We start from the raw sequence: 23,339 nt of genomic DNA, 5'->3' as shown, positions 1-23,339 counted from the left end.
CATTTTTTAAATAAACATTTGTCGGCAGTGAATTTTTTGTATATATCGTTTTCTTGGTGGAAATCCGTGTTGCAAAATATGAAAAAGAAATTTAGCAGAAATTTTTTAATATAAATTCGTGTTTTATTTTTAGCAGTTTCGCCGAAAACTATGCAGCTTTGAATGGGGAGATATAACATTTCCGTATGCCCTTTATATTAGGTTCTTGGAAGAGTTCTGACCATTTCATAATTTCTCGATAAATCTCTTTGCTGCAACATCCTATTAATTTCTGCTGTTCAGATGGAAGGTATGAAGCTGTATAAGGTATTTTCTCCCTGCTTTCGCAACGTAATTGGAAGCATATTCGACGCGTATTCGAGAGAGCCAGGGCTCGAGTCCTGGCGAGGGAATGCCAGGACTCGAATCACATAAACTTGCTGGCATGCATAAACTAATCTGGCATGCATGGATCAGATGATTTACTGTCCTGCACAATATCTAGCAAACATAGAATGTTTGCCGTAGAATTATATCGATACATATTCAATTCAATGCTTCGATGAATTGCCGTCAAGGCTTAACTTCTAAAACTGTAAGAATTAGAGCTCTTTGAATGGTCATCAGAAAAGATAAATTACCTTAAATAAACAAAATTAATAAAAGGAAATTATATAAAATGTAAATTAATAATTAAAAATGGATAATCAAACTTAAGTAATCGTGCAGTAGTAAATTAAAATACCGGAATTCATCTTAATTTAGACTCTTAATTTAGGCTGGAATTACAATTTTGTTCAAAGTCTAAGAAACACTGGAACTGGATTCCAACTGAAATAAAGTTACGATTGCGCCTTGATTGAAGATGACCACACTGCATACTAATAAATATCCCACTGTAAAAATTAAAAAAAAATAAAAAAAAATAAAAAAAAAATCCTGCTGCTTTATTCTCGAAGATCCAAAAACAAAAGAACAGAACATTGATTTCACATACCTGCAAAGTTCAGAACACAGAAATCAGCCAATAACATTTTTAGCATCAGTTTTTGGTATGAAGAGCTGTACTTTTTGAATATACACCATGTAATATGATAAAAGGTGTTTATTACACTAACGTATTGACTCACCGTCAACAAGACCCACCAGCGAGCGAGTCGTAAATCCGCTGAACACTGGTAACTCGATCAGAGTTCAAATCTCGAAAACAGGCTGGCTGCAGAGAAGATTTTGCAATTTTCTTCAGGTATAAAATGAATTAGAGACAGTTTCTCTTACAATGTTCTTTCAAAAAGGCAAATCTTTTGTTATGCAGATAGCCTTCACTCCTTATTATCACTTATCATAACCAGGCAGATCTTGGAATTTAAGATGGTTAATTAGATTTTGAATGGTCTTCATAAGCTTCAAGGCTATTAAGTTAAACAGCAAAAAACTTCGCAAGAGAAATTAAAATCTGAAAATGAAAAAATTGATAAAAAATCCAAATTAAAAATTTGTAGCAGTTCACCGTAAGTCGGTAAAATAAATAACTGAATAAGGAATAAATAATAAAGGAAATAAGGAAGCAGCTATTATTTTGGAAACAAATGAACAAAAACTTTTCATTTGAATAATAATTGAAAATATATATAGGTTTCATATCATTACTGAAAAGATCATTAAAAGTGCCAATGTGGTAATCGTATTAAAATTATTACTGGAATATTAATATTAGAAATTCATTAATTGTTTTTTCCCTTAGTGTACTTTAAAAGGTTTCAAAAATCTAGAACTTATTCTCATAAATCCTTGGTATTTAACTTCTTGTTATTTGAAGAAAAGAATGAATTAGAGTGCTGGGGAATAGAAAATAAGTTTCATCAAGAATATGTTTGCTTTCATGTACTACTTTGTTTCTGAAACATATTTCATATTTTCTGCTTATTATTTTAATACTACACTTTCCGATTTATTAGTTTATAAAAGCTTTTATTCGGAAGGTTATAAATTCAGTCTATGGAAAGTACGGGAGATATTAATGTCAGTTTTAAGGGTCATATGGTATTATTAAAGCATCTTGTTAATAAATTCATGGGAGTTCAAAAAAAGATATTCTTCGGAGAACAGCCTTGTTGGCGCCAACTTGGCTCGTTGAAGGATATGAGCGACATTTCATTATGCCAACGGAAGTAAATATGGTGTGAGATAGGGAGGAAAGGAAAATACATGAGGAAAAGCGGGATTAAGATAAGTGGATATTTTTCGGTGAACAGCCTTAGTTGCGCCAATTTGGCTACTTTTAAGGGTATGGACGACATTTCATTATGCCAACGGAAGTAAATGTCATATGAGGAATTGGAGCTAGGGAGAAAAGGAAAATATATGGGGAAAAGCGGGATTAAGATGTGTTTGTGTCTCTCTGGTAATTGATTGTAATTTAATTTTACTGTATTGCTAAATTAGCATTAAAAGCTAAGTAATGTGCATTTATGACGAAAACGCAGGACAATTACTTTTGGATCCGATTTCATATGTGTATTAATATATTACATTCCTACTTATTTGATCTACATATGTATCAGATAACTAGCTACTTTTGACACTTATTTCTGGATGTGTATTATTTTAAAACTTTTTCTGCTTTGAAAACCTGAATATTGAAACATTATGTGTATGCTTGTGAAAATATTATTTCAGATTAAAATTCTCGTATAATTACGGTAGAAATATGCGTCTATTTACTTTAAAATGTAGTATTTGATAGCCTTCCACATAGCAGCTGTAACGGAAATATTATCAAAAAATCAGAACTACGCCGAGACTACCCGTCAACGGTTGTTCTGCACAGGTTTTTAATATATGTATATAAACCTTAATAATAATTAACACAGTAGGTCTACTATTAGAATATCTGTTTACAATTTCAATATTTATAGAAAAAGAAATAAATCTTATCTACTTGAATTCTGCACATGTTTCTTGACGAATAAACAACTTTGTTAACACCCCAATTTCAGTAAACGCCCAAGGGCGATCCTAAATGTTAGTAATGTGTAATTTTGTAGATGTGTTATGCAAATTGTTGCTCAGATTCTTTATTGTATATTGTTCTTTTTTCCTCCTGATTGCTTTTTGTTTTTACTAGTGGCACTAAGGCGTCGCACTTCGTATTTTGTTTCTCTTGTGTGTACATGTATTCTTCTGTGAAATAGTTGTTAAAAAAAATAGTTAATTATGTAAGAATTAGTAATTAGGTACTTAAGGACAAAAAATTGTATTTAACTATTAGCAATTATGAATTTAAACTCTTACTTATTTAATTATTTAGCACATTGAGTTATATTTCTCATAATTCGAAACTTTTATCATGTTATTCGATGAGGGGTAGGGCTATGGCGCCCAGGCACCCTGGTGGTTAAGCACCGCAGTTCAACATTAGTTAACACTTGACATCAATATTTTCACAGTTTCACATTAAAGCAGGAACTAGGATATTATTCAATAAACAGAACACAAATACGAATTGAATTATTATAGCAGCCATTCTAGAATTGGTTCTGTAATGTTATATAATGGTCATTAAATTGTCTTATGCATTATTTTGCCTAATTATTCATTTTAATAAAGATTATATAATCAATATAAAAAATACAATTTCAGTATATTTTAAAGATAGAGTTAATAAACAAAAAATAAATCCATTTATCCATTCATTGTCATATAAAAAACGTGCTATAGACATTCTGTTGATATCAACCAAGGAGGTTAGAATAGAAGGAGGGAAGGTTCAACTCAAACGGTGAAGCTTGGCGGCCATCTTCCTGTTATCACCGTGACTTGTGCAAGGAAGTCGGTCATTGCAACATTTTTTTTTCTTTTGTTTTAAAATATATTAAATACATTTTAATGTTTCTGTTTATAGCTGGTATCTTCGTTCCTTAAGATACAATGCTATATAGTAGGATTTAAATTGTATAATTTGAACGTTTTAGTTAATTCGTTTTATAACTTTCATGAAAAGTAAGAAATCAATTGTTACTATTTTTATTAATTGTAAAGGTGTTAAATAAAGCAATGCTTTTTTTATATATTAATTATTATTCATTTTTTTAAGATAAACTGTTCTGTTGTTAAAAATTTTTTGCATAAACTTACAAATTTCTGGGCAATATAGTGATAAAATTAAGTAAAATATTTACACAATTGAACATGTGGAAAGATGTATCCAAAAACTTATATAGGTGTATTTCTGTAATTCAACTTAATTAAAGGCAGTTTCTTTGAGATTAATAAATATGAAATGCGCATAAACTGAAATCAATGAATTCACATAAATCTGTTTTATTTTATTAAGATTTATTTTCTAACCTAAGAAAGTCCGTGAAATATGCAGAAACATCATTTTTTAAAGGCTTTAATGTTATGCGCATGCATTTAGATTTCGAACTATTTCTTAATAATTTGCTGTACATAGTAAATTATGGATATCATCTTTATTACTTTAAAACAAAAATTCAACAATAGCGAGGGATTTCATTATAAATTTAACATATTTTTACTGGAAAATAAATGCACGGAACAGGTTAGAAACACGTACATGTCACTGCCGTAATGCAATGTTTTGAAGTCACAAACATGGACGCCGCTTGTTCGGCGGAGATTCATTCCCCGATAGTGGAGGAAACCGCGAACCCTCCCTCCTTCTATTCTAACCTCCTTGATATCAACAGTCAGAATACTTTTTAAGGCTGATTGAGAATTACTGCCATATTCCAAATTAAAATAACTTATTAAAGGTATATGATATCATTATTAAAACATATCGCAGAGATTTTTAGTATTGTCAAATACTGCTTTATTGTGTGAAATATTATAATGCGTAGAGAAATCAATACTTGAAATATACAAGATGTATAATGATAGAGAATTTTAAACAGTTTTTCTGTATTGAAATCCGCAGTGATTTTTTTTTTTTTTTCCATTATGGTATTGCGTCTTACGACAAGAGTTATAATCAACTCACAATTCAGGTTCATTTGAAGTTGCAGACGAGCTGCTTGAGTTTTCGCCTTGCGGGCAGAAAGACTAGCGTGTGCATAACACTGTAAGCATCAAATGCACGTGCTTACTTTCGTTTGTATTTGTTGAATTTTTGTATTCGTAAAGTTTCGAAAGCAAGATTGAATCAAGACTTATGAGTGCTGTTTGCGAAGAAAGTGTATATAAACTTAAGGAATTTGGCATAGCTAATGTGAGTATTTTTTGTAATCTAAACTGAAAAATGATGTAATTAAGCAGTTTTATAATACGAACATTGAATCGAGTGGATCGCAAATCTGATTTCAAACCAATATAAGTTCATATCCTCAAATTGCATTCAGAGCAACTGAATGCCGATAACTGAAGTCATGAGTTCATTCAGAATTTGCACATTATTTTAACATTAACATTTTAATATCTGTAAGTTTAGGGGAGTTAAAAAACAAGATAGACGCTTATCAGCTGGGAGTCAGTTCAATTTATAGGTGTTGTTGGGAAGGAAATTCAAGTATTCCGGGTGGTGTGGAATGTATGCAATTTGTAAAAATAACCGAGAGGTACATGAGATTTCCCTTTGTTTCTACTATAGGATATTGTGTATAATAAAACAGTTGAAAAATTGCAGTTGTATAACAAAACAATTGAGAGACTGCAGAATTCAGTTGGCAGCTAAAGGGTTAATTATATTTTGTATTGTAAAAGTCATTCTTATATGTGTATCTACTAATTTTGAAATTATTCGATAATTTAAAAAAAAAATATTATTACATTTGTTACTTTTGAAATAGATTTTCATAGCCTTACTTAGTAAAAATTTCTTTTTGTGGGTATAGATTGATTTTCGTAAGTTGTACTAATGTCATATTTTCATTTATTTAGGAAGGATCAGCTGAAGCTCATTATAACACAAAAAATAAGACAATAGAAGATTTAATTAAGGTATAAGTATAACTACATTTCTCAATTTATTTTTATTGTATATTTTAATCACTCTTAACTATATTTTTTCTTTTACTTTTACACATCTATCTGATGGTAGTACAAAGTCCAGGATCCCGACTCATCAGGACCTCTGCGATTCTGGATTTGGGATTTTTCTGGATATTAGATCACGAGTTTAAATCTAGTAAGATGACAAATTATAAAATTAATAATATAAAATAGTTCTTTTTGAAATAATGAAGTATTTATAACCTTAAATCAAAATTTACAAAAAAAGCTCAATATTGATTTGTTTGCTTTATTAAACTCTTCTTTTAATATAAGTTGCTTAATTCGCTTTGTTTTTTATGCTAATACTTTCTCTTCAATTCTATAGATAGACATAATTTCTCGTTCATATACAAAGTTGCATTGTTTCAAGCCCTGTAATTACTCCTCTGAGAATTCTGACTAAGTTGTTAGTTAAAATATTTTCATTCTCAGCAAATGCTTAGTCACTTACTTAACTATTGGTTGTAATATTTTTTTGGAATTAAAACCATACTACAAATTTCACCATCCGTTAGTTGATTGATGATTGGGCCATTGTGACTGCGATGAAAAATTTTGGTAAAAATATATTTACAGGTGCACTTTCGCGATTTTTGGCAGTACTTGGACACCGAGATTGTGCAATTCTTTGATTCGTTATCACTGCTAAACTAAACTCAGTGGTGCAACAGCCCTAGTGGGCCACAGCCTGCAGTACCCCAAAATCTGCTTTCTTGACCTTGGGCCCCAGAGTTCATCAGCATATGCCCTGGGTAAGTGGTCAGCTCGTAACAGGACCCACGATGTTTAGTTCCCAAGTGAACTTGGTACTCATTTTATCGACCCAATCAAGGGATGAAAGGCCGAGTCAACTTTGCCCAGCCCGGGGATTGAACCCTGTATCTGTGGTGCAGCTGGGCGACACACTAGCCACTAAAGATTGCCGCTACACAAAACGAAAATAACAAGTCAAAGTAAAAAGTCAAAAGAGCAGCCAGTTCTAATATATAATGTCAATAAACTACCTTTTAAATCAAACAACATAAAAAAAAAAGGAAATATCCATGTACCTTATTTAGAAATTTCCAGGTCTTTAGTCAAACAAAATTCCTTAACAGCATCCAAAAACTTCCTAAAATTATCTGAACTAGAATCTGAGGCTGATCTTTAGAATATGGTAACTGGTAGTTTGGCGACGTTTTGGAGGCGATAAAGGTTACTACCTAGGTAATAATGTGAGAAACACTGAGTTCCGATTACGCATTATTTTGTGTGATGGAAATGAGAGATCATGAGATATGTCATGTGACATTAATGGACGAATTACAGTTGTTTAATTGGAAAAGGGGGGAAATCTGGAAATTTCGTATTTAGCTAAATTCTGTGTTGTGTGAAACGTGACATTAATGGACGAATTACAGTTCTTTAATCGGAAAAGGGGTTTAATTTGGAAAAGCTTCATTGTGTGTTGTGTGAAATAGTGTTGATTAATTTTCGGATTGCATGGCGCTATGTAAAGTGAATTCTAAATTTTTAATGCGTTTATCTGATAATAATACAGTCAAAAGTCGTTAATTCGGACACCCATAATCCGGAATGATCTATAATCCGGACCTCAAAGCTAAAAACTTTCTGCGCATGCGCCGCGTTGGCACATGCGCGCGGGCGTTTTACGCGTGCGCGTAAGACCTTGACTACTACGCATATGCGTGTACGCAACTGCAGAATACGTTTTCGCCTGCGCGTTTAATGTATAACGGACGGTGTAAGCTAAAATTATCTAATTATCTATTTCAGTTAATGTTAATGATTGCATTGTTCCTTAATCTTCGAATTGGATCCCGCTTATTATTTTTTGCAGACTGTAAGAGCAATTTTATAAAAGTAAACTTGAACTTTCGATTATGTCAAATAGAATTTCCGATGCTGGAACTTCCAAAGGATCTACAAAACGAAAGCATGTTTCGATGTCCAACAAACAAAAAGTGGAATTGCTGCAAAAAATGGATAAAGACATGAAGAATGTGACAGAGAGGTTAGTGAAAATGAAAAAATTTCGATAGACAAGTTAGTCGGTATTCTCGGCACAGCAATTAACGGGACTTGAACAGCGGAACTTTGTAACTGAACAAGAAATTATGTCTTTTTATGGAATTAAAGAGAAAGTATTATCACATAAAATGAAGCAACTTAAACAACTTACATTGAGAGAAATGTTTAATAAAGTAAACAAATAAATATTAAGCTTTTTTTTTTTTTTTTTTTTTTTTTGTAAAGTTTGATACCCTTCAGATCATAATTGTTCTTTATTTCATAAATTACGGTTTCATATTTTTAATTTTAGAATTTCTGCATGCTATCTTACGAGATTTAAACTGATGATCTATAATCCGGAATCGTCGAAGTCCCGACGAGTCCGGATTAACGACTTTTGACTGTAATAAGTTGAGATTGTGTGAAAGGAAGGATATTACAAGTTTAAATGGTGGTGCAAGAAATATGGTGAAAATGGACATTTTGTGAAAAGGAGTTTAAGGAAGGGTACGTGGTTTGCTGAAAGTAGTTTGAGTATAGGTGAAATTTTATTAATTTCTTATTACTTGGTGAATAGACTTCCAGTTGACTACTGGATTTAGGATTTAGAAATTAGCAGTAGTACTGCAGCGACGTAATGAAGATTCTGAAGAAGATTAGGTAAGTTAGTATTTTTAATCATTTGAGGATATTATTTTTATGCATTGTTCTAAATGTAAGGAGTAAATAAATTAAAATGGTATTATTTGAAAATTGTTATTAGCAATGATTTAGTTTAAAGTAATTAGGATTGTAATCTAATTTTTATTAATTTAATGTATGTGCTTATTTATATTTCAAGTAGTGTTTTTTAATTTAATTATATTTTAATTTAATGATCGTGATTTTGTGAGTTATATGTTTGTAGTATTTTGGAATATGTTTGAGTAGTATACGTTGAGTATTTTTATGCATTTTCGTGAAATTTTTCTAATTTATGAGAAAAAAGCAGTGTACATGGATATAGTGAAGAGTGTGCGCAATGCCATTTTTGTGCAATTCTGGGATTTTTTTTTTATGTTTGTAGGAATTTGGTATACGTTTTAGTTGAAGTAAACGTGCATGGAAATAATTTAAATATTTGACACTAAGTATTTGTAATGTTTGCGGTATGAATTCGTTGGTGACGTTTATAATATAATAGATAATTTAGAGGTAAAAGTTTATAGATATTTTATTTATTTTATACGTGGAAATGTTCATATTTTAAAAGGGTATATACTTTTTCGCGATAAGGTAATTTCATATATGTTCTTTTTACCGGGTTTAAAGATTCAAAAAATTGTCATGCATTTTCGTGAAATTTTTCTAATTTATGAGAAAAAAGCAGTGTACATGGATATAGTGAAGAGTGTGCGCAATGCCATTTTTGTGCAATTCTGGGATGTTTTTTTAAGTAAAAATAAGTCGACGTGTACATGCTTTATGTGTATGTGTTATTGTGAAAAACGTGCAAGGAGTTTGCGATTGTGCACTTTTTCCCAATTTTGCAGTGAATATTTGTCATGATTAAGCAGTTTTGTTAGATAAAATTTCTAGTATAAGTGTAATTTGGCTAGTGGATTGTTGGAAAAAGTGTTCAGTAAATAAAAAGAAAAGAAACATGTCTTTACTTCGTGAAGACAAAATGGCGGCAGAAAAAAAAAATAGAGGGTTGCTGTAGCAGAGTTGGTCGCCAAATTTTCGCCAAAAAATCGCCAAGTTACCATAATCCAAATATCAACCGAATCTGAATACTGGTGGCACCATATAAATTTACAAAAATAGAGTAAAAAATATCCTCCAATGTTAAAACATACACATTTCCTTCATACAAGTGTTGGCATCAGGATTTTTCTCTTACATCCAATATGCGTATCTTTTTGATTTTATGTTATTATTTAATAGGACAGAAATTCACAACCAGCATCATCGAAGTACTTTATTCTACTGCTCTTTTAAAAGTGCATGAGTAATTAATATTGTCTGTCGCCGTGGTTACATTCTTTATCTCTCAGTTTTTTTTTTTATTATTATTACAAATGCTTTGAATAACTTTTAATGGCATGATGCCATCTGGCATGGGCAACCTGACTAAACAATTGCCTTCAATTGTCGCTTTTTTTTTTAAACAAACATTGTTGGCAATACCACGAGAACCCATATTTTGTGCACATTATAATCATAGTTTAAAGTTCTAGAAGGAGTAAAAAGTTCTATAACAAAAGTTCTTAATGAAGTTTTTCCAGTAAAGTTTGTAGGTTCAGGACAAAAAAAGAATAAAAGTTTACATTACCTGTAGCTTCACGAGTTAATATCCAAGTTGCCTGTTTCGTCTTCATCCAACTCATTGCCAAGACTTCAGCTGACTCATGTGGGTTGTTGTTGTATACAGTCTAACATGCTCTTTTTTTTTTCTCTTCTTATAGTAGTACTTCTTCATCTTATTTGCCATCTGCTCTTTTACTTCTTTCAGCATTAATGAGGTAAAAATTTTCAGTACTCTTTCTTTACTCTCAGCTTGAGTAATATGACTTCTCCTTGGCACTTAATGTTCTATTTCTTGGTGCGGGGTTTCCGAATAAGATGACATTTGCAGGGACTTATCTTCACTCATCGTTTGGGCTGAATACACAAATTCTTCTGGCTGCCTAATTCTTCTTTCACTAGCAAATTCCGCAGATTTCCTCTCTGGTAATTTTCTTCCATCCATAAAGTTTAAACCTGCTTTATCAGAAGACGTTTTTCGTATTCTTCTTTCATATCTGAATCATTTTTGCGCATCCCATACAAACGGTAGCCTCTCCTTGTTACAAAATTTCTCTCAGGAATATAAGACACATCACTTTCAACTTGGTCATTTCGGTTTGGAAATCGCTTTCTCTTTATAGTTGGTATTTTTCTACACAAGGGTTTTGAACAATTATAATTTATAAAATTGCTCTAACAGTCTGCAAAAAATAATATGCTGGATCCAATGAGAAGATTAAGGAACAACGCGATCTGCAACATTAACTGAAATAGATAATTTTAGCCTAGCTTATACCGTCCGTTATACATTAAACATGCATGCGTAAACACATTATGCAGTTGCGCATGCGCAGAAAGTTGGTAGCTTTGAGGTCTGGATTAAAGACTTTGTACTGTAATTAATTCTTTTAAAGAATCGAAATAATTTAGTTTTAATTCTACTAACCATTCATTAAAATAGTTACGAATTTTGAAAACGAAATCTGTCCATGTATTCTTTGAATCCGTAATATGATTAACAAATTTCTGGCGAAATTTTTCTGGATTTAAAACGCTTTAATAATAAATTCTTAACAAATATGTACTCATTAGTTTGCTCTTCAGATTCTCGGGTGATCAGTTGTGTGATCTCGAGAGGTAAAAGTCCTAATAAATGAAAAACATAATCATCTTCAATTAACCCCACCCGTTTGGCTTGACGTTCAAATATTACTAGGAATGAAAATATGTCTCCATCCTTTAAATCGAATTTTTGCATAAGACTTTTCAAATCAATACATTTTGTGTTTTCTCATGCGGTTGTATTTTCCATTGATGTTCTGAACATTATTTTATTTTCGTTTAAAAGCTTTAGTTTTTGTAATTCAAAATTCCTTTGTTTTTCCCGATCTTCAACTTGTAACTGTATTCACTTTTTGTGTTCTTGAAACTCTAATTGTACTTGTTTTTCTGATCTTTCATCTTCTTCTTTCTTAAGTCTTTCCTCGATAGTCCTTTCAAAGACTTGTTGTACGACTAGTTCATCATAATTTTTACTTTTAGTGATGATGTTTTCAATCGTAATCACAGTGGCATCTTTTGGAACCGTTTCCCCAATTTCCGTCGCAAGTTCTGTTAGATCGCTTTTGTGTACCTTGCCAAGAAAAGACATCCTCAAGGTTACCTTTTTATGTACGTTTAATGTTTATTATCGCTACGTTGAATAGCTTTTGAAAATATGTTTAAAAGCTTTCATATATATGTTTAATAGTTTCATTGATACATTTAAAAACTTTAGAAGGGAACAAAACATTTACCTTTTTCATATTTGCATCAGACTTTCAATGGCGTTCAGTTACTATACATTGATATTAACATCGGCAATCCCACTTCTGAAATTGTTGGCGTCAGGATTTTTCTCATACATCCACTATGTGTATCTTTTTGATTTTATGTTATTATTGAACAGGACAGAAATTCACAACCAGCATCATTGAAATACTTTATTCTACTGCTCTTTTAAAAGTGCATGATTAATTAATATCGTTTGTCGCCGTGGTTACATTCCTTATCTCTCTCTCTCTCTCTTTTTTTTTTTTTTATTACAAATGCTTTGAATATCTTTTAATAGCATGATGCTATCTGGTGGTAGACTGTGGAAATTGCTAACACAAGCAGGACACTTATAATGGCTACTTAGTAAATCTTCATTTACACACCAGTCAATTAATTTTTTTTTTTCCCATTTTGTTCCAAATCACACAGAAACTTCACATTAATCTTACCACATTTAGCCATTTTACTGTGTAAACTACAAAATAACCACTGTACTTCCTAACCAACATCCAACACACAAATAAGCCCTTAATCTTTTCTCATCATTCAAATTCACTGCAATCACGAAACCAATTACATCATAATAGTTTCCATAACATTCAACTACTCAGGTTACCATAAATGAAACAACTTAGCAATAATCCAAGGGGCACCCTTAACCCGCGAGCAGGCCCGATCGTTACAAAAATTTCACCCTTTGGTGAAATTTATCGACCTTCTCAGTAGCTCCGTTTAAGGTCATGTACGTGTCATTCACAAACATTTCCGGAATTTATCCTCCATCTTTTCTAACAAACTGAGTTGCCGGGCTTCCCAGGTCGGAGGCGCACGCTTGCATTGTCTTTAAAATAGTGGAAAAGGTCAGGCAGTTGCAAAAGTGTCTCGCTATTTGAGTTGTGATGAAGAAATGAAAAGATTACAGAAACTGTTAGCCGAAGTTTCGACTGATGAAGATTCAGTTAATGAAGAAGATGAAGAATTAGTTGATGAATAACAGTTTATTGATCACCAATCAAATTCTGAAGAGGCATTAGACTCAAGCGATGAATCTAGCATTGAATTCAAAGATAGCCATCAAATATGGAAGACAGCGAGATTCTCGACCCATGAATATTACAGAAATCGAGCATTTATCGGTCTTCTTTATTTTGGAGGACTGCACAAGGCTTCTGTCACTTAAATGTTGCGACCATTGGGCGACTGATGGAACAGGGCTTGACATTTTTCATAGAACAATGTCTTACAAACATTTTTTAATTCTAATGAGTAGTTTGAAATTTGATGACATAAGAGATCGTCCTTCTAGAAGAGAAATGGATAAACTGGCTCCGATAAGGAATGTTTTTGAAAAGTTCGTTGAAAATTGCAAAAATGTTTACAGTCTTGGAGAATACATCACAATTGACGAAAAGTTAGAACCTTTTCGGGGAAGATGCTCCTTTCGTCAATACATTCAAACTAACCTGCAAAGTATGGAATAAAAGTTTTTGCTCTAGTTGATGCAAGGACATTTTACATTTCAAATCTTGAAATTTATGCAGGAACCCACAGGGCCCTATATCTCAGAAAATGGTCCTGATAAAGTAATCAAGAGGTTTGTGGAATCTATTTTGAATTCAGGTCGCAACCTTACCGTTTACAATTGGTATACCAGTTATACTTTGGCAAGGGATCTCCTTGAAAAGAAAATTATGCTCGTCGGAACTATCGGAAAAAATTTTTAAAAAATGCCAAAAGATTTTACTTGTGGCAAAAAAAGAGAAGTATATTCATCATTATTTGAATTTCAAAGAAATATGACATTAGTTTCCTACACACCAAACAAAAAAAAAAAAAAGCGTTCTGTTGTCCGCCATGCGTAATGGCAGCACCATCGATGTTTCCACCGGAGAAGCAAAATAATAATAATAATAAATAAATAAATAAAATAAAATAAAATAAAAATTTTATGCTTTAATAAAACGTGCTGTAGATGTAGTGGATTGAATCCACTTATGCTACTGCTACAATTAGCAACAGATGGCCATTGACAGTATTATTCAGTATCTTCAACATTGCAGCTATAAATGCTGGAATGTTATTGTTATCTGCGAAGATGCCAGCTATGCAATATAGAAAATGAAGTTTATTTATCATAGAACTTGCATTAGAACTTTGGAAGGATCACATTCAAGAAAGAAGTTTGCAGCAAAATCTTCTACGCGAATTGATTTAAAAATTGGATTGCAGGTATAGGGAAGACTGGGAAGGACATCCGTCAAAGAAAAAACAGAAAGTGTTCCAGGAAAAGTGCCATATATATATGCTAGCGTAAAGGACCTAAAATCACAAATTTGCTGCTCTAAATGCGAGAAAAATGTTTGCGGTTAATACAGCACGATTTTTTGCAAAAAATATGAAATGTAAGTTTTATTTTGAAATTATTTCTGTAAAAATTTAATAGTATTACATAAATTAGTACTAAATTTCATTTGCGCACAAAAAGAAATGAGTTTTATATTTGTTGTTAATGATAAATAATTTCTGTCTTAAAATTGTTTTAAAATACAATTTTATTAGACTTATTATAAATTAAAAGTATATTTTTATATTTTATACACTCTGTTTTTATTATTTAAATGTTTTTCTTCAATCACACAGGCAATTTTATTTTTGTTTCGTTAAGAAATATCGCTTCGAGCCTACGGAGCCCGACGCACATCCTCGCGTAGCTAAAAGTATCGCTCGTCTTCATGTGTTAAATATACTATAAACAAAATTTCCTTTATATCATTTTCATTTATTATCATTTCTCACATTTCTTTAAAAATGCCATTAATTGTAAAACTTTGCTTTTTGTTTGCAATATCTGAATACCTTTAAATTAGCGGCTATCATCATAAAGTTTAGCTGGCATTCCTTGTGCACTATTGCCGATATATCAAAGGATTTTTGACTAAAGACGTATTCCTCAAAATTTTATCTTGCTTCTGTTAAATGCTGGCAAACTTAAACTTGAATTATATTCGTTACATATTATACTTGCACCTCTTTCCCACACGTGCTTAAGGTTTATCTGAGTCCTGATTTAATAAATCCCACATGCACTTAAGTTTTATCTAGGGCCGACGTAAGATGATGTGTGGCACTGGTGCGCTCTCCTGTAGGTCTGAAAGACTGCTGCTGACCACCTCCCTAAATTAAAATAATTTTGTACCCCATGCCTTCTTTAAATTCTAAAGATTTTTACCATCCCTTAAGCATGTTAGAAATTTTGCCTACCCTAGATTCTTCTGTTCAGTGTTGCCACCAATTGGTGGCACCTTTACTGGGTTTATCTGAATAGCAAGTCAGTTATTCTCAATTCAGACAGCACTAAATGTAATCTTTTAGCCTATGAGTTTCATTTACAAAATCTGCCTTTTGCATATGGAAAGTAATTTTTGTTAATTTTCTCCTCTTCGACACAACAACACTATAGCAAAGTTAGCAGAAGTCAGTAATAATCATCACATATAATGGCAAAGTAAAAGGTTACCATGCACTTTGGTAATCAATTATTGATATTAAAAAAACTGTTTAGACATTGCTGCGTGAGTCATTTCTCTAGCTGCAGTGGGTTGATAGTCATGTGATGATGAAAGCAAAAAATAATCAATAATGATTCTCCAGATGGGCATCAGTGCCAAAGTAAAATTAGGAGTCGTTACTCTCCAGATTTTGTATTGCGTAAAAATACCAAATTCGCAAGTGTAAAGCATTAAAGAAAAATTGCTGATGATCCAGAGATTCGGATTTTAGATCTTCCCAGATATTGGATATCCAGATTCTAGACTTTGAGCTGGAATAGATATAGGAAACATTTATTGCATTTAAACATTCAAATATTTATGCTTGAAGAGATAAGGCTCAATAAAAGATTTTTCTAAGGAGAAATAACTACAAGGGTAAGGTGAAAAGTTCTCAACCTGACTTAGAGATGGCATTCCATTCAGCAAAATTTTATGTTTCCAGCCTGGATGCAGGTGTTATTAGTTGGTATGATAACTTTCAACTTATTCTCTCAAGTAGTCTGTTTACATAAATTTTCGCAGTAGACGTCTTGCGTGTTATTCGTTAAAATGGATAAACTTGAATATCATACAGTCATAAAATTCTTTATTTTGGATGGATTAAGCCCCAAGACAATTCATACTCTGCTCCTTGCATGTCAACCATTAAAAAGCAGGCAGCTGAATTTAAACGTGGTTGCACATCCCGAAGATGACCCACATGAAGAATGCAACCACACCCCGAAAACCATTGAAAAAGTGCATGATAGCGTGTTGGATGATAGGTGAGTGAAGGTGTGTGAGATAGCTGAAGCTGTAGGAATATCAGAAGAAAGGGTGTGAAACATCTTGCATAAAGAATTAGGGATGTGCAAGATGGGTGCCGCATTTTCTGAATGCCAGTCAAAAGCAAATGCACAAATGACTTTTGCAGCAATCTTTGGATCGATTCAACAGGGATCCTCCCAATTTTGTGCAGCAATTTGCCACCATAGATGAGACATAGGCCTATCACTACATATCGGAAACGAAACAACAGTCCAAGCATTGGGTGGAAGCCGGGGATTCAGTGCCTTAGAAAGCGAAGTCAGTCGCATCTGCTGGAAAGGTAATGGCCAGTGTGTTTTAGGATACGAAAGGGATCCTGTTAATTAATTACCTTGCAAAAAGGATAACAATTACTGGTGAATATTACCTCAACCTTCTTGACCAGCTAAATGCCAAAATTCACGAGAAGAGATCTGGCTTGAAGCAGGAAAAAATCATGTTTCACCAGGACAGCACACCTGTGCACAAGGGTGCATTGGCGATGAGAAAACTGTGGGATTTGGGTTGCTATTTTCTTGGCCATCCCTCCTAATCTTCTGATTTGGCACCCTGAGATTTCCATTTGTTCTCAAACTTGAAGAAATTTGTTTTTGGGAAGCGTTTTGCATCCAATGAAGAAGCTAAGATGATCGTAGATGAACATTTTCACAACCTTCCAGACTCTCACTTTCATGAAGGAATTCCGATGTTGGAGAAATGCTGAACCAAGTGTGTTGGAGTCAAGGGAGATTATGCAGAGAATAAAATAATATTTTAACTGAAAGTTGTGGACTTTCATTGTCAGGCCGAGAACGTTTCACCTTACCCTCGTAGCTTCATCTGGAAAGTTCAGTTGGTTTTGGAATCGAAGCTTGTTTCTTTTATTTATTTTATTACTGCTGATAAGGAGTTATCTTGATTGAAGTAGATGTGTAAACATGATCTTTTCTGCTTTTAACAAATATTACCTGCAACAAGTCTGAATCAGAGTTGAGTGGTTTTAGATTAGAAAAGAAAAGATAAAAGACATTTACCTGATGTTTTAATACAGAGGGACTTTTTATCCAACATCTCTTCCTCATCACTTTTCCTTTACATTGTCCACCCTGCTTCATAAGGGCATACTAAAACTAAATTAAATTTTTATGTATTTGTTTAATATTATGTTAACCTTTTTTGGAGAATTCTTACATTTAACACATTATTAATCTTCCATTGATTTCAAGCTATGAACTTGTGCCCAAAGTACTATTATAAATTTTTAATATGCAATCATCTGTGGCCTAGGAGTAAATTAGTTGATTTTAAGTAAATAGGTGAAAAATTGCTTCAATCTATACATATTATGGATAATTAATGGCCTTCAGGTACAAATTATGTTCATAAATTGAGTTTCATTGTACTTTGAGTTGTGTCATATCTGATCTAAATCAAATTAGTTTTCTGCCAATGGCATTTGGTCAGACAAGAGTGAAATTTCATTTTAAAATTGTACTTATGCAGACTATTCTTTTAAAACGTAATGCATTTTGGATTTAAAGACCTTGCATGTGAAGATGGAAATTATCTATAGTGTCAGTTATATGGTTGTATTAGTATCAGCTTTAAAACTGACTCATTGGTCTAGATTGAACATTAATCTGTTGCTTTTATATTATCTGTAGGATTTTAAATAATAAGAAACAACTTGAGCTTAAAATGCTTTGAATAAACAGGTTTTTTTTTTTTTTTTTTTTTTGAAACAATTCATCAGCTTTTGTTTATTATCAAAGTAATATTTTCTGCGTGACTGCACAAACAAATTTAGATTTATTTAAAAAAAAAGCTGTTAAATAAGTTATATTTTCTATAATTATGTATTGTGCACGTCCATTTTAATCTGGTAAATACACTGGTCCAGATTCTAATATACATGATGTTCAGGATATTGTAATAAGACAGAATCCTTTTAAGTTTCATACATGTAACAAAATAACTTGTGTAAAACCTGATTGTGAGTGTTGTAAGAACTGTAGATTTTAAAGTGATGGTGTGCTAACATCAATCAAAACTAGAAAAGCACAAAAAATTCTAAGAAACACTCTTCATCTTATCCTTGTTTTATAGGACAATGCAAATTTTTGATGTAGACTGATTGTATGTGCATGCCAGACCCGTCACATCCACACCTTGTTCTTGCTTTTCAGTGCTTTGGCATTTTACTGGATGATTTGGCTTTGCGGCATTTTCTTTGGGAACAAATGACTGAGTATACTTAAACTTTGTACTGAAAAAATGTGGAATAATATGTCTAAATACAATGTAAACAGGCAACAGTCAAATGCTAGCTGAACAAGTGCTAAACACAGACGGATAGTAGAGATGCAGGCCGAATCCTGCATGTGACATCAAATTGTCTCCATGTCACTTGTTCTGTCAAACATCGCTCGTTAAGGGAGTTATATTTTTACATTATGTTTTGCTCATTATAGAAACCACTTGTTATGGGAGGTGCTTGTCAAGCAAAGTTTGACTATATGTTTAATTTTGTAATGAGGAAATATTTTCATTGGGGCCAAAAATCAAATAAATGATCTACAAAGTATCATAAGTGCTGAATGTGAATTTAGAGCTCTTCAAATATTGATTTGCACTCATTGCATGTGGACTCGGTAAAATTGTTAAAATTTTGTATTAATTTACTGTTAATATTCTTGTATATATTCTTATATATGCAAATGTAAACAGTTACTCATAAAATTAAAAAAATAATTAATTTTCGTTCTTTCTTTAAATGGAGTGTTTTGATTTTGAGTAGTAATAGTTAATAGTTTCGTTCATCTGTTGAGTAATAGCTGTTAAAATTTTAATCCTTTTGTTCAGTTACAAAATCTTTGATTTCCCCCCCTATTAAGTTTAAATGTTATTCTTATTTTGTGTACTTTTTAAATTTTATATAACAGATTATAGCATGTTCTGTTAGTAAAGTCTCTATTATAATCTAAATCTTCTTATTGTTTTTAGGGTTTGAAAATAAAAATCATTAATATCGATGAAGAAAAAAAAGAAATGGAATTTGACATTATAGGAGTTGGAGCTCCTATCACAAATGCAATCAGAAGAATATTAATTGCTGAAGTAAGCAAATATTTTTTTAAGGTGGAAACGTGGGTTGATGTTTGATAATGTTTTTACATGCAGTCTGTGATTTTTCTGCGGAGTCAGCCTTTGGAATAGATACTTGAATGCACCCATTTCATGTGACCATACTTGGAGCAGATTTGGTTAATCATATCTACCAAAAGTATGGGCACATTCAAGTATTCATTTCATGTGAACTATTCTTTGGATATAATATATGTGTATACAGTCAATGCAATTTATCAGTTATTATTAATGACAGTTTTTTTATGAATGAGAATGAAAAAACTTTCAGAAAATTATTTTTTGCTACACTTAGTGTATATGGCTACCCGTGTGGTGACCGGGTGGGAAAGAATAGTCCCAATATAGCTCGTGCATGCTGTAAGAGGCGGTGAAATGGGTACCCAGCATGTGGGGTTATAGCTGGGCTTCCAGCCCGTAGGGATTATATCAGGACTGGTCCTCCAGGTTGGAGGTCGGCTGCAGGGCTGATCACCCAACCTCATAAAAACTCTTCTGATTAAGAAACCTAAAAAAAAAAAAAAAAAAATTCTGAATTAATACATTCCTGGTGACCTGTCATGAAATTGAACTTGAGATTTGAAGCATGGAATGTGTGACCTTTATATGGAAGTGGAGCATTGGAAAAGCTTATTGAGATTTTCCTCATCCAATACAAGCTAGATGTCATCTCATTTTGTGGATGGCCAGGAAATGAGGTGGACTGGCCTAGGAGTGATTCATAAACAAAATTGCTATGTCTGTTATAGCTGGCATATAAAGACAGCTGCAATTTGGTACTGGTTTTATTGTTACCTTAAAATTGAAATTAAAAATAGGATATCTATGGCCAACAGATGCTTTTATGGGCTTAAAAACCAACTTAAATCCAAATTAATTAGCATAAAAATTAAAGTAATTTTTGATAAGATGTATGGAGCGAATGTTGGACACTTAACAAGACAGAGGAAGATCTGCTGCTGATATTTGAAAGAAAAATTTTAAGGAAGATTTTTTAGACTGTTGAGGGAAAATGAAGTGTGGAGAATATTATATAACTATGAAATCTATAGGAAATATGATGAACCTGATATTGTCAAAATTGTAAAGGCATCTTGTATTAGATGTGTAAGTCATATTTATAGATATAATGATGCATATTCTACTAAAAAGGTAACTTTCTCGAAAATAGAGTAGTAGTGATGAGAAGGAAGACCACCCACTAGATGGCTGGATAGTGTGGAAAATAATTTGAAGTTGATAGGGGTAAACCAATGGGAAGCTGTGCTGCCAGATAAGGTCAGATGGATAAAACTTGGAGGGGTAGCCTTGGCCTGTAGCAGGCTGAAGAGCTCAAGAAGTGTGTATGACACATTGCCTGAAGGATAAGGCGAAAACTTTCTGACATTAAAAGGCATGCCAAGTTTTATTCTTAAAAAAAGTTGCACTGTTTTATTCTTAAAAGCCTTGTACTGTAAGCTCCCACTATTTGCTCGTATTATGTTCCATGATCAGCTGTGAGTGATATCGTACGGGGCTTTGATGTTTTAACCAAGTTCTTAAGCAACATAAAGCAGTAAATATTGTATGAAAACAAAAACGTGTTTTAAGGATATGGGCAATATTTATTCATTATTTTCTGATTATCTGCACTCCTGCCGAAATTTCCGCAAAAGATGTTCATGAAGTAAAGCACTATATCACCAAAATAGTTATGTGACAACCAGAGTTGTAACTACAGTTTTCAGCGTCCAGGGACAACTGAAGATTTCACACTCCCTACTACTTGCCAAGAATGGAAAACATTTAACTCTAAAATTTTGTAACATTAATTTGGCGCCCCTATACTTTGATGCTGTGCCCAGGGACAGATGTCCCCCCTTGCCCCCCCCCAATGACAAACCACAGTGTTTAAAAAAATTATTTGTGTTACGCAGCCCAGGTATGCGTGTATCACGTGTCTGTTTTGGTCAGTGTGTAATAACCAAATTGCACAGATGCTGAACTTTTGCAATTCTCTGATATTTTTTAAGTGGAAACTAATTGCTATATATGTGGGGGGACAACCACTGTTGTCCCCCCCCACCCAAAGGAAGGATTTCCCCAAAAAAGTAAATGTTTTATTACTCATGTTTCTTGCTTTTCTAATTTTACTGACTGATTGGTCTTTTGGGAGATTTTTAGTGTAGTGCCGTTATCAAAACAGTTGTTGACTTTTATGTTATTAGTTTGGCAAAAAAATTAGTCTGCAGCAAGTTCATGAAGACTAAAGTTGCCAGTGAGTTTACGACTTTTTGGCAAGAGTTCATTTAGTCGGAAAGTACCATTTATTTGTATGGTAGGCATTATTGGGGAGGATTAGTTCTGAACATGTCTAAGGCGCTTATTTCTCTGTATTTTACTGTTGTTATTTTCTGTGAAGATACAGAAGAAACAGACTTCAAACAGTTCAGAATCAGCCATGAGTGTTCTTTTTGAGGCCGTGTTGCTATTCTTAAACCTTGCTGTAAAATGGATTCAAAATTCTTGTAGTTTGAGATCGGTGCACATTCTGGGATATAGTGAGTGGTCCTCATTCCTCGCTACAGTTACTGTAGAAAGTTTCTCTAAGAAACTTCTTGTCAAAATTCAAATTATTATTAAAATCATGCAAAAACTTAATATAGAGCTTATAATCATTAAAATTTGGAAATGAGAGGGCTGGTGCTGTAGCAAAGCTAACCTCAAAATTTCACATTGGTTTAAACTTTCAGTGTTCTGGTATCTCACTTGAAGTTATTTTATAGAAAAAAAAGCTATTTGTATTTGGATCAGAAGGTACATTGCTTTACCAAAACCACAATGAACAAAAATGTTTTTTCTTACAGTTTTTCGCAGAATGAAAGTTAATTTTATAACAGATTTTAAATTAACTCAAATTTTATGGCATTTATTTCCATAAAATTTGATGCATTTTATGGCATCAGATTGTCAAATTTTTGGACTTGCTTTAAGTACTTTGTGCAGCTGCAGTAGTGGTAATGGAGATGTTAATTGTATTTTTCTTGAATGTGCTCAACATGTGTGACAAGAAAAGATATTTTAGGCCACTTTTAAGGACCAGTCTGTACTTTTATTTATTCAAAATTCCTTGGGCACTATGTAACATAATGAGAAAAGGTAAGTAAAATAAATAAAATAAAATACAAACAACTAATTTTAAATCTATTTATAAGTTCTCTGTATGACTAATCCATTTACTCTCTTTGATTTTCAAAGATGTATAATAGAGCAGGTCATCCAGTTGCCCATTTTATTGAGGATTTTGAAATTATCCAGAAAATTGGAAAAAGTGGATTTGCTACTGTGTACAGAGTATTTAAAGCCCAGATGACAAGTGTGTTCCAATTAAAAAAATATGCTGAAAATTCACTGCACAGAATGCATTTCAGATAGTATGTTAAAAATCAAAATCCCGTGTTTATGTCTTGGGTAGCAATTTTTTTTTTTTTAAACTTTTTCAGACCAAAGAGACAACTTCTGCTTTTTAAAATTTCATCCTAAATTTGGACTTTTGAGTTTTTATTTAGTGAATATTTAATTCCTTTCTCGTCTTTTTTTTCCTTTTCCATGTCATGGTCTGGATATAGCTGGAATTCCAGTTTGTGATATGTAATGTAGAATTTTATCAAATTTTGTTTTAGAACAAAAATGTTTGCAGAACAAAAATCTAGAGATTGCATTAATTTAAAACTATGATTTAATAAACTTCATTGAGAGGTTATGTAGCTTATCTGAGTAATTATTGAG

At 32.6% G+C, this 23,339-nt stretch overlaps 1 protein-coding gene across 2 annotated transcripts in view; it reads left to right on the top strand.

Moving 5' to 3' along the window:
- The first annotated feature begins 5,055 nt into the window (after nucleotides 1-5,055).
- The window catches only part of Polr1C (RNA polymerase I and III subunit C), a 45,925-nt gene continuing 27,641 nt past the window's right edge, over nucleotides 5,056-23,339 (top strand). Inside the window, exons 1-4 of one of the 2 annotated variants that reach the window (XM_035352694.2) lie at nucleotides 5,144-5,212; nucleotides 5,881-5,940; nucleotides 6,041-6,127; nucleotides 19,431-19,544. In XM_035352694.2, the coding sequence (XP_035208585.1) occupies nucleotides 19,476-19,544 (69 nt within the window). In that variant the 5' untranslated portion in view covers nucleotides 5,144-5,212; nucleotides 5,881-5,940; nucleotides 6,041-6,127; nucleotides 19,431-19,475. Of the gene's footprint in view, nucleotides 5,213-5,880; nucleotides 5,941-6,040; nucleotides 6,128-19,430; nucleotides 19,545-23,339 lie in introns of both variants that reach the window. The other variant, XM_035352693.2, reaches the window with a different exon arrangement.

The sequence above is a fragment of the Stegodyphus dumicola genome, chromosome 3 (assembly GCF_044657685.1).
Source record: "Stegodyphus dumicola isolate Sdum_Otavi_A_Nest chromosome 3, ASM4465768v1".
Taxonomy (NCBI): domain Eukaryota; kingdom Metazoa; phylum Arthropoda; class Arachnida; order Araneae; family Eresidae; genus Stegodyphus; species Stegodyphus dumicola.
Note: the sequence above shows the minus strand (reverse complement) of the source record. Positions and strands in the feature narration are given on the sequence as shown.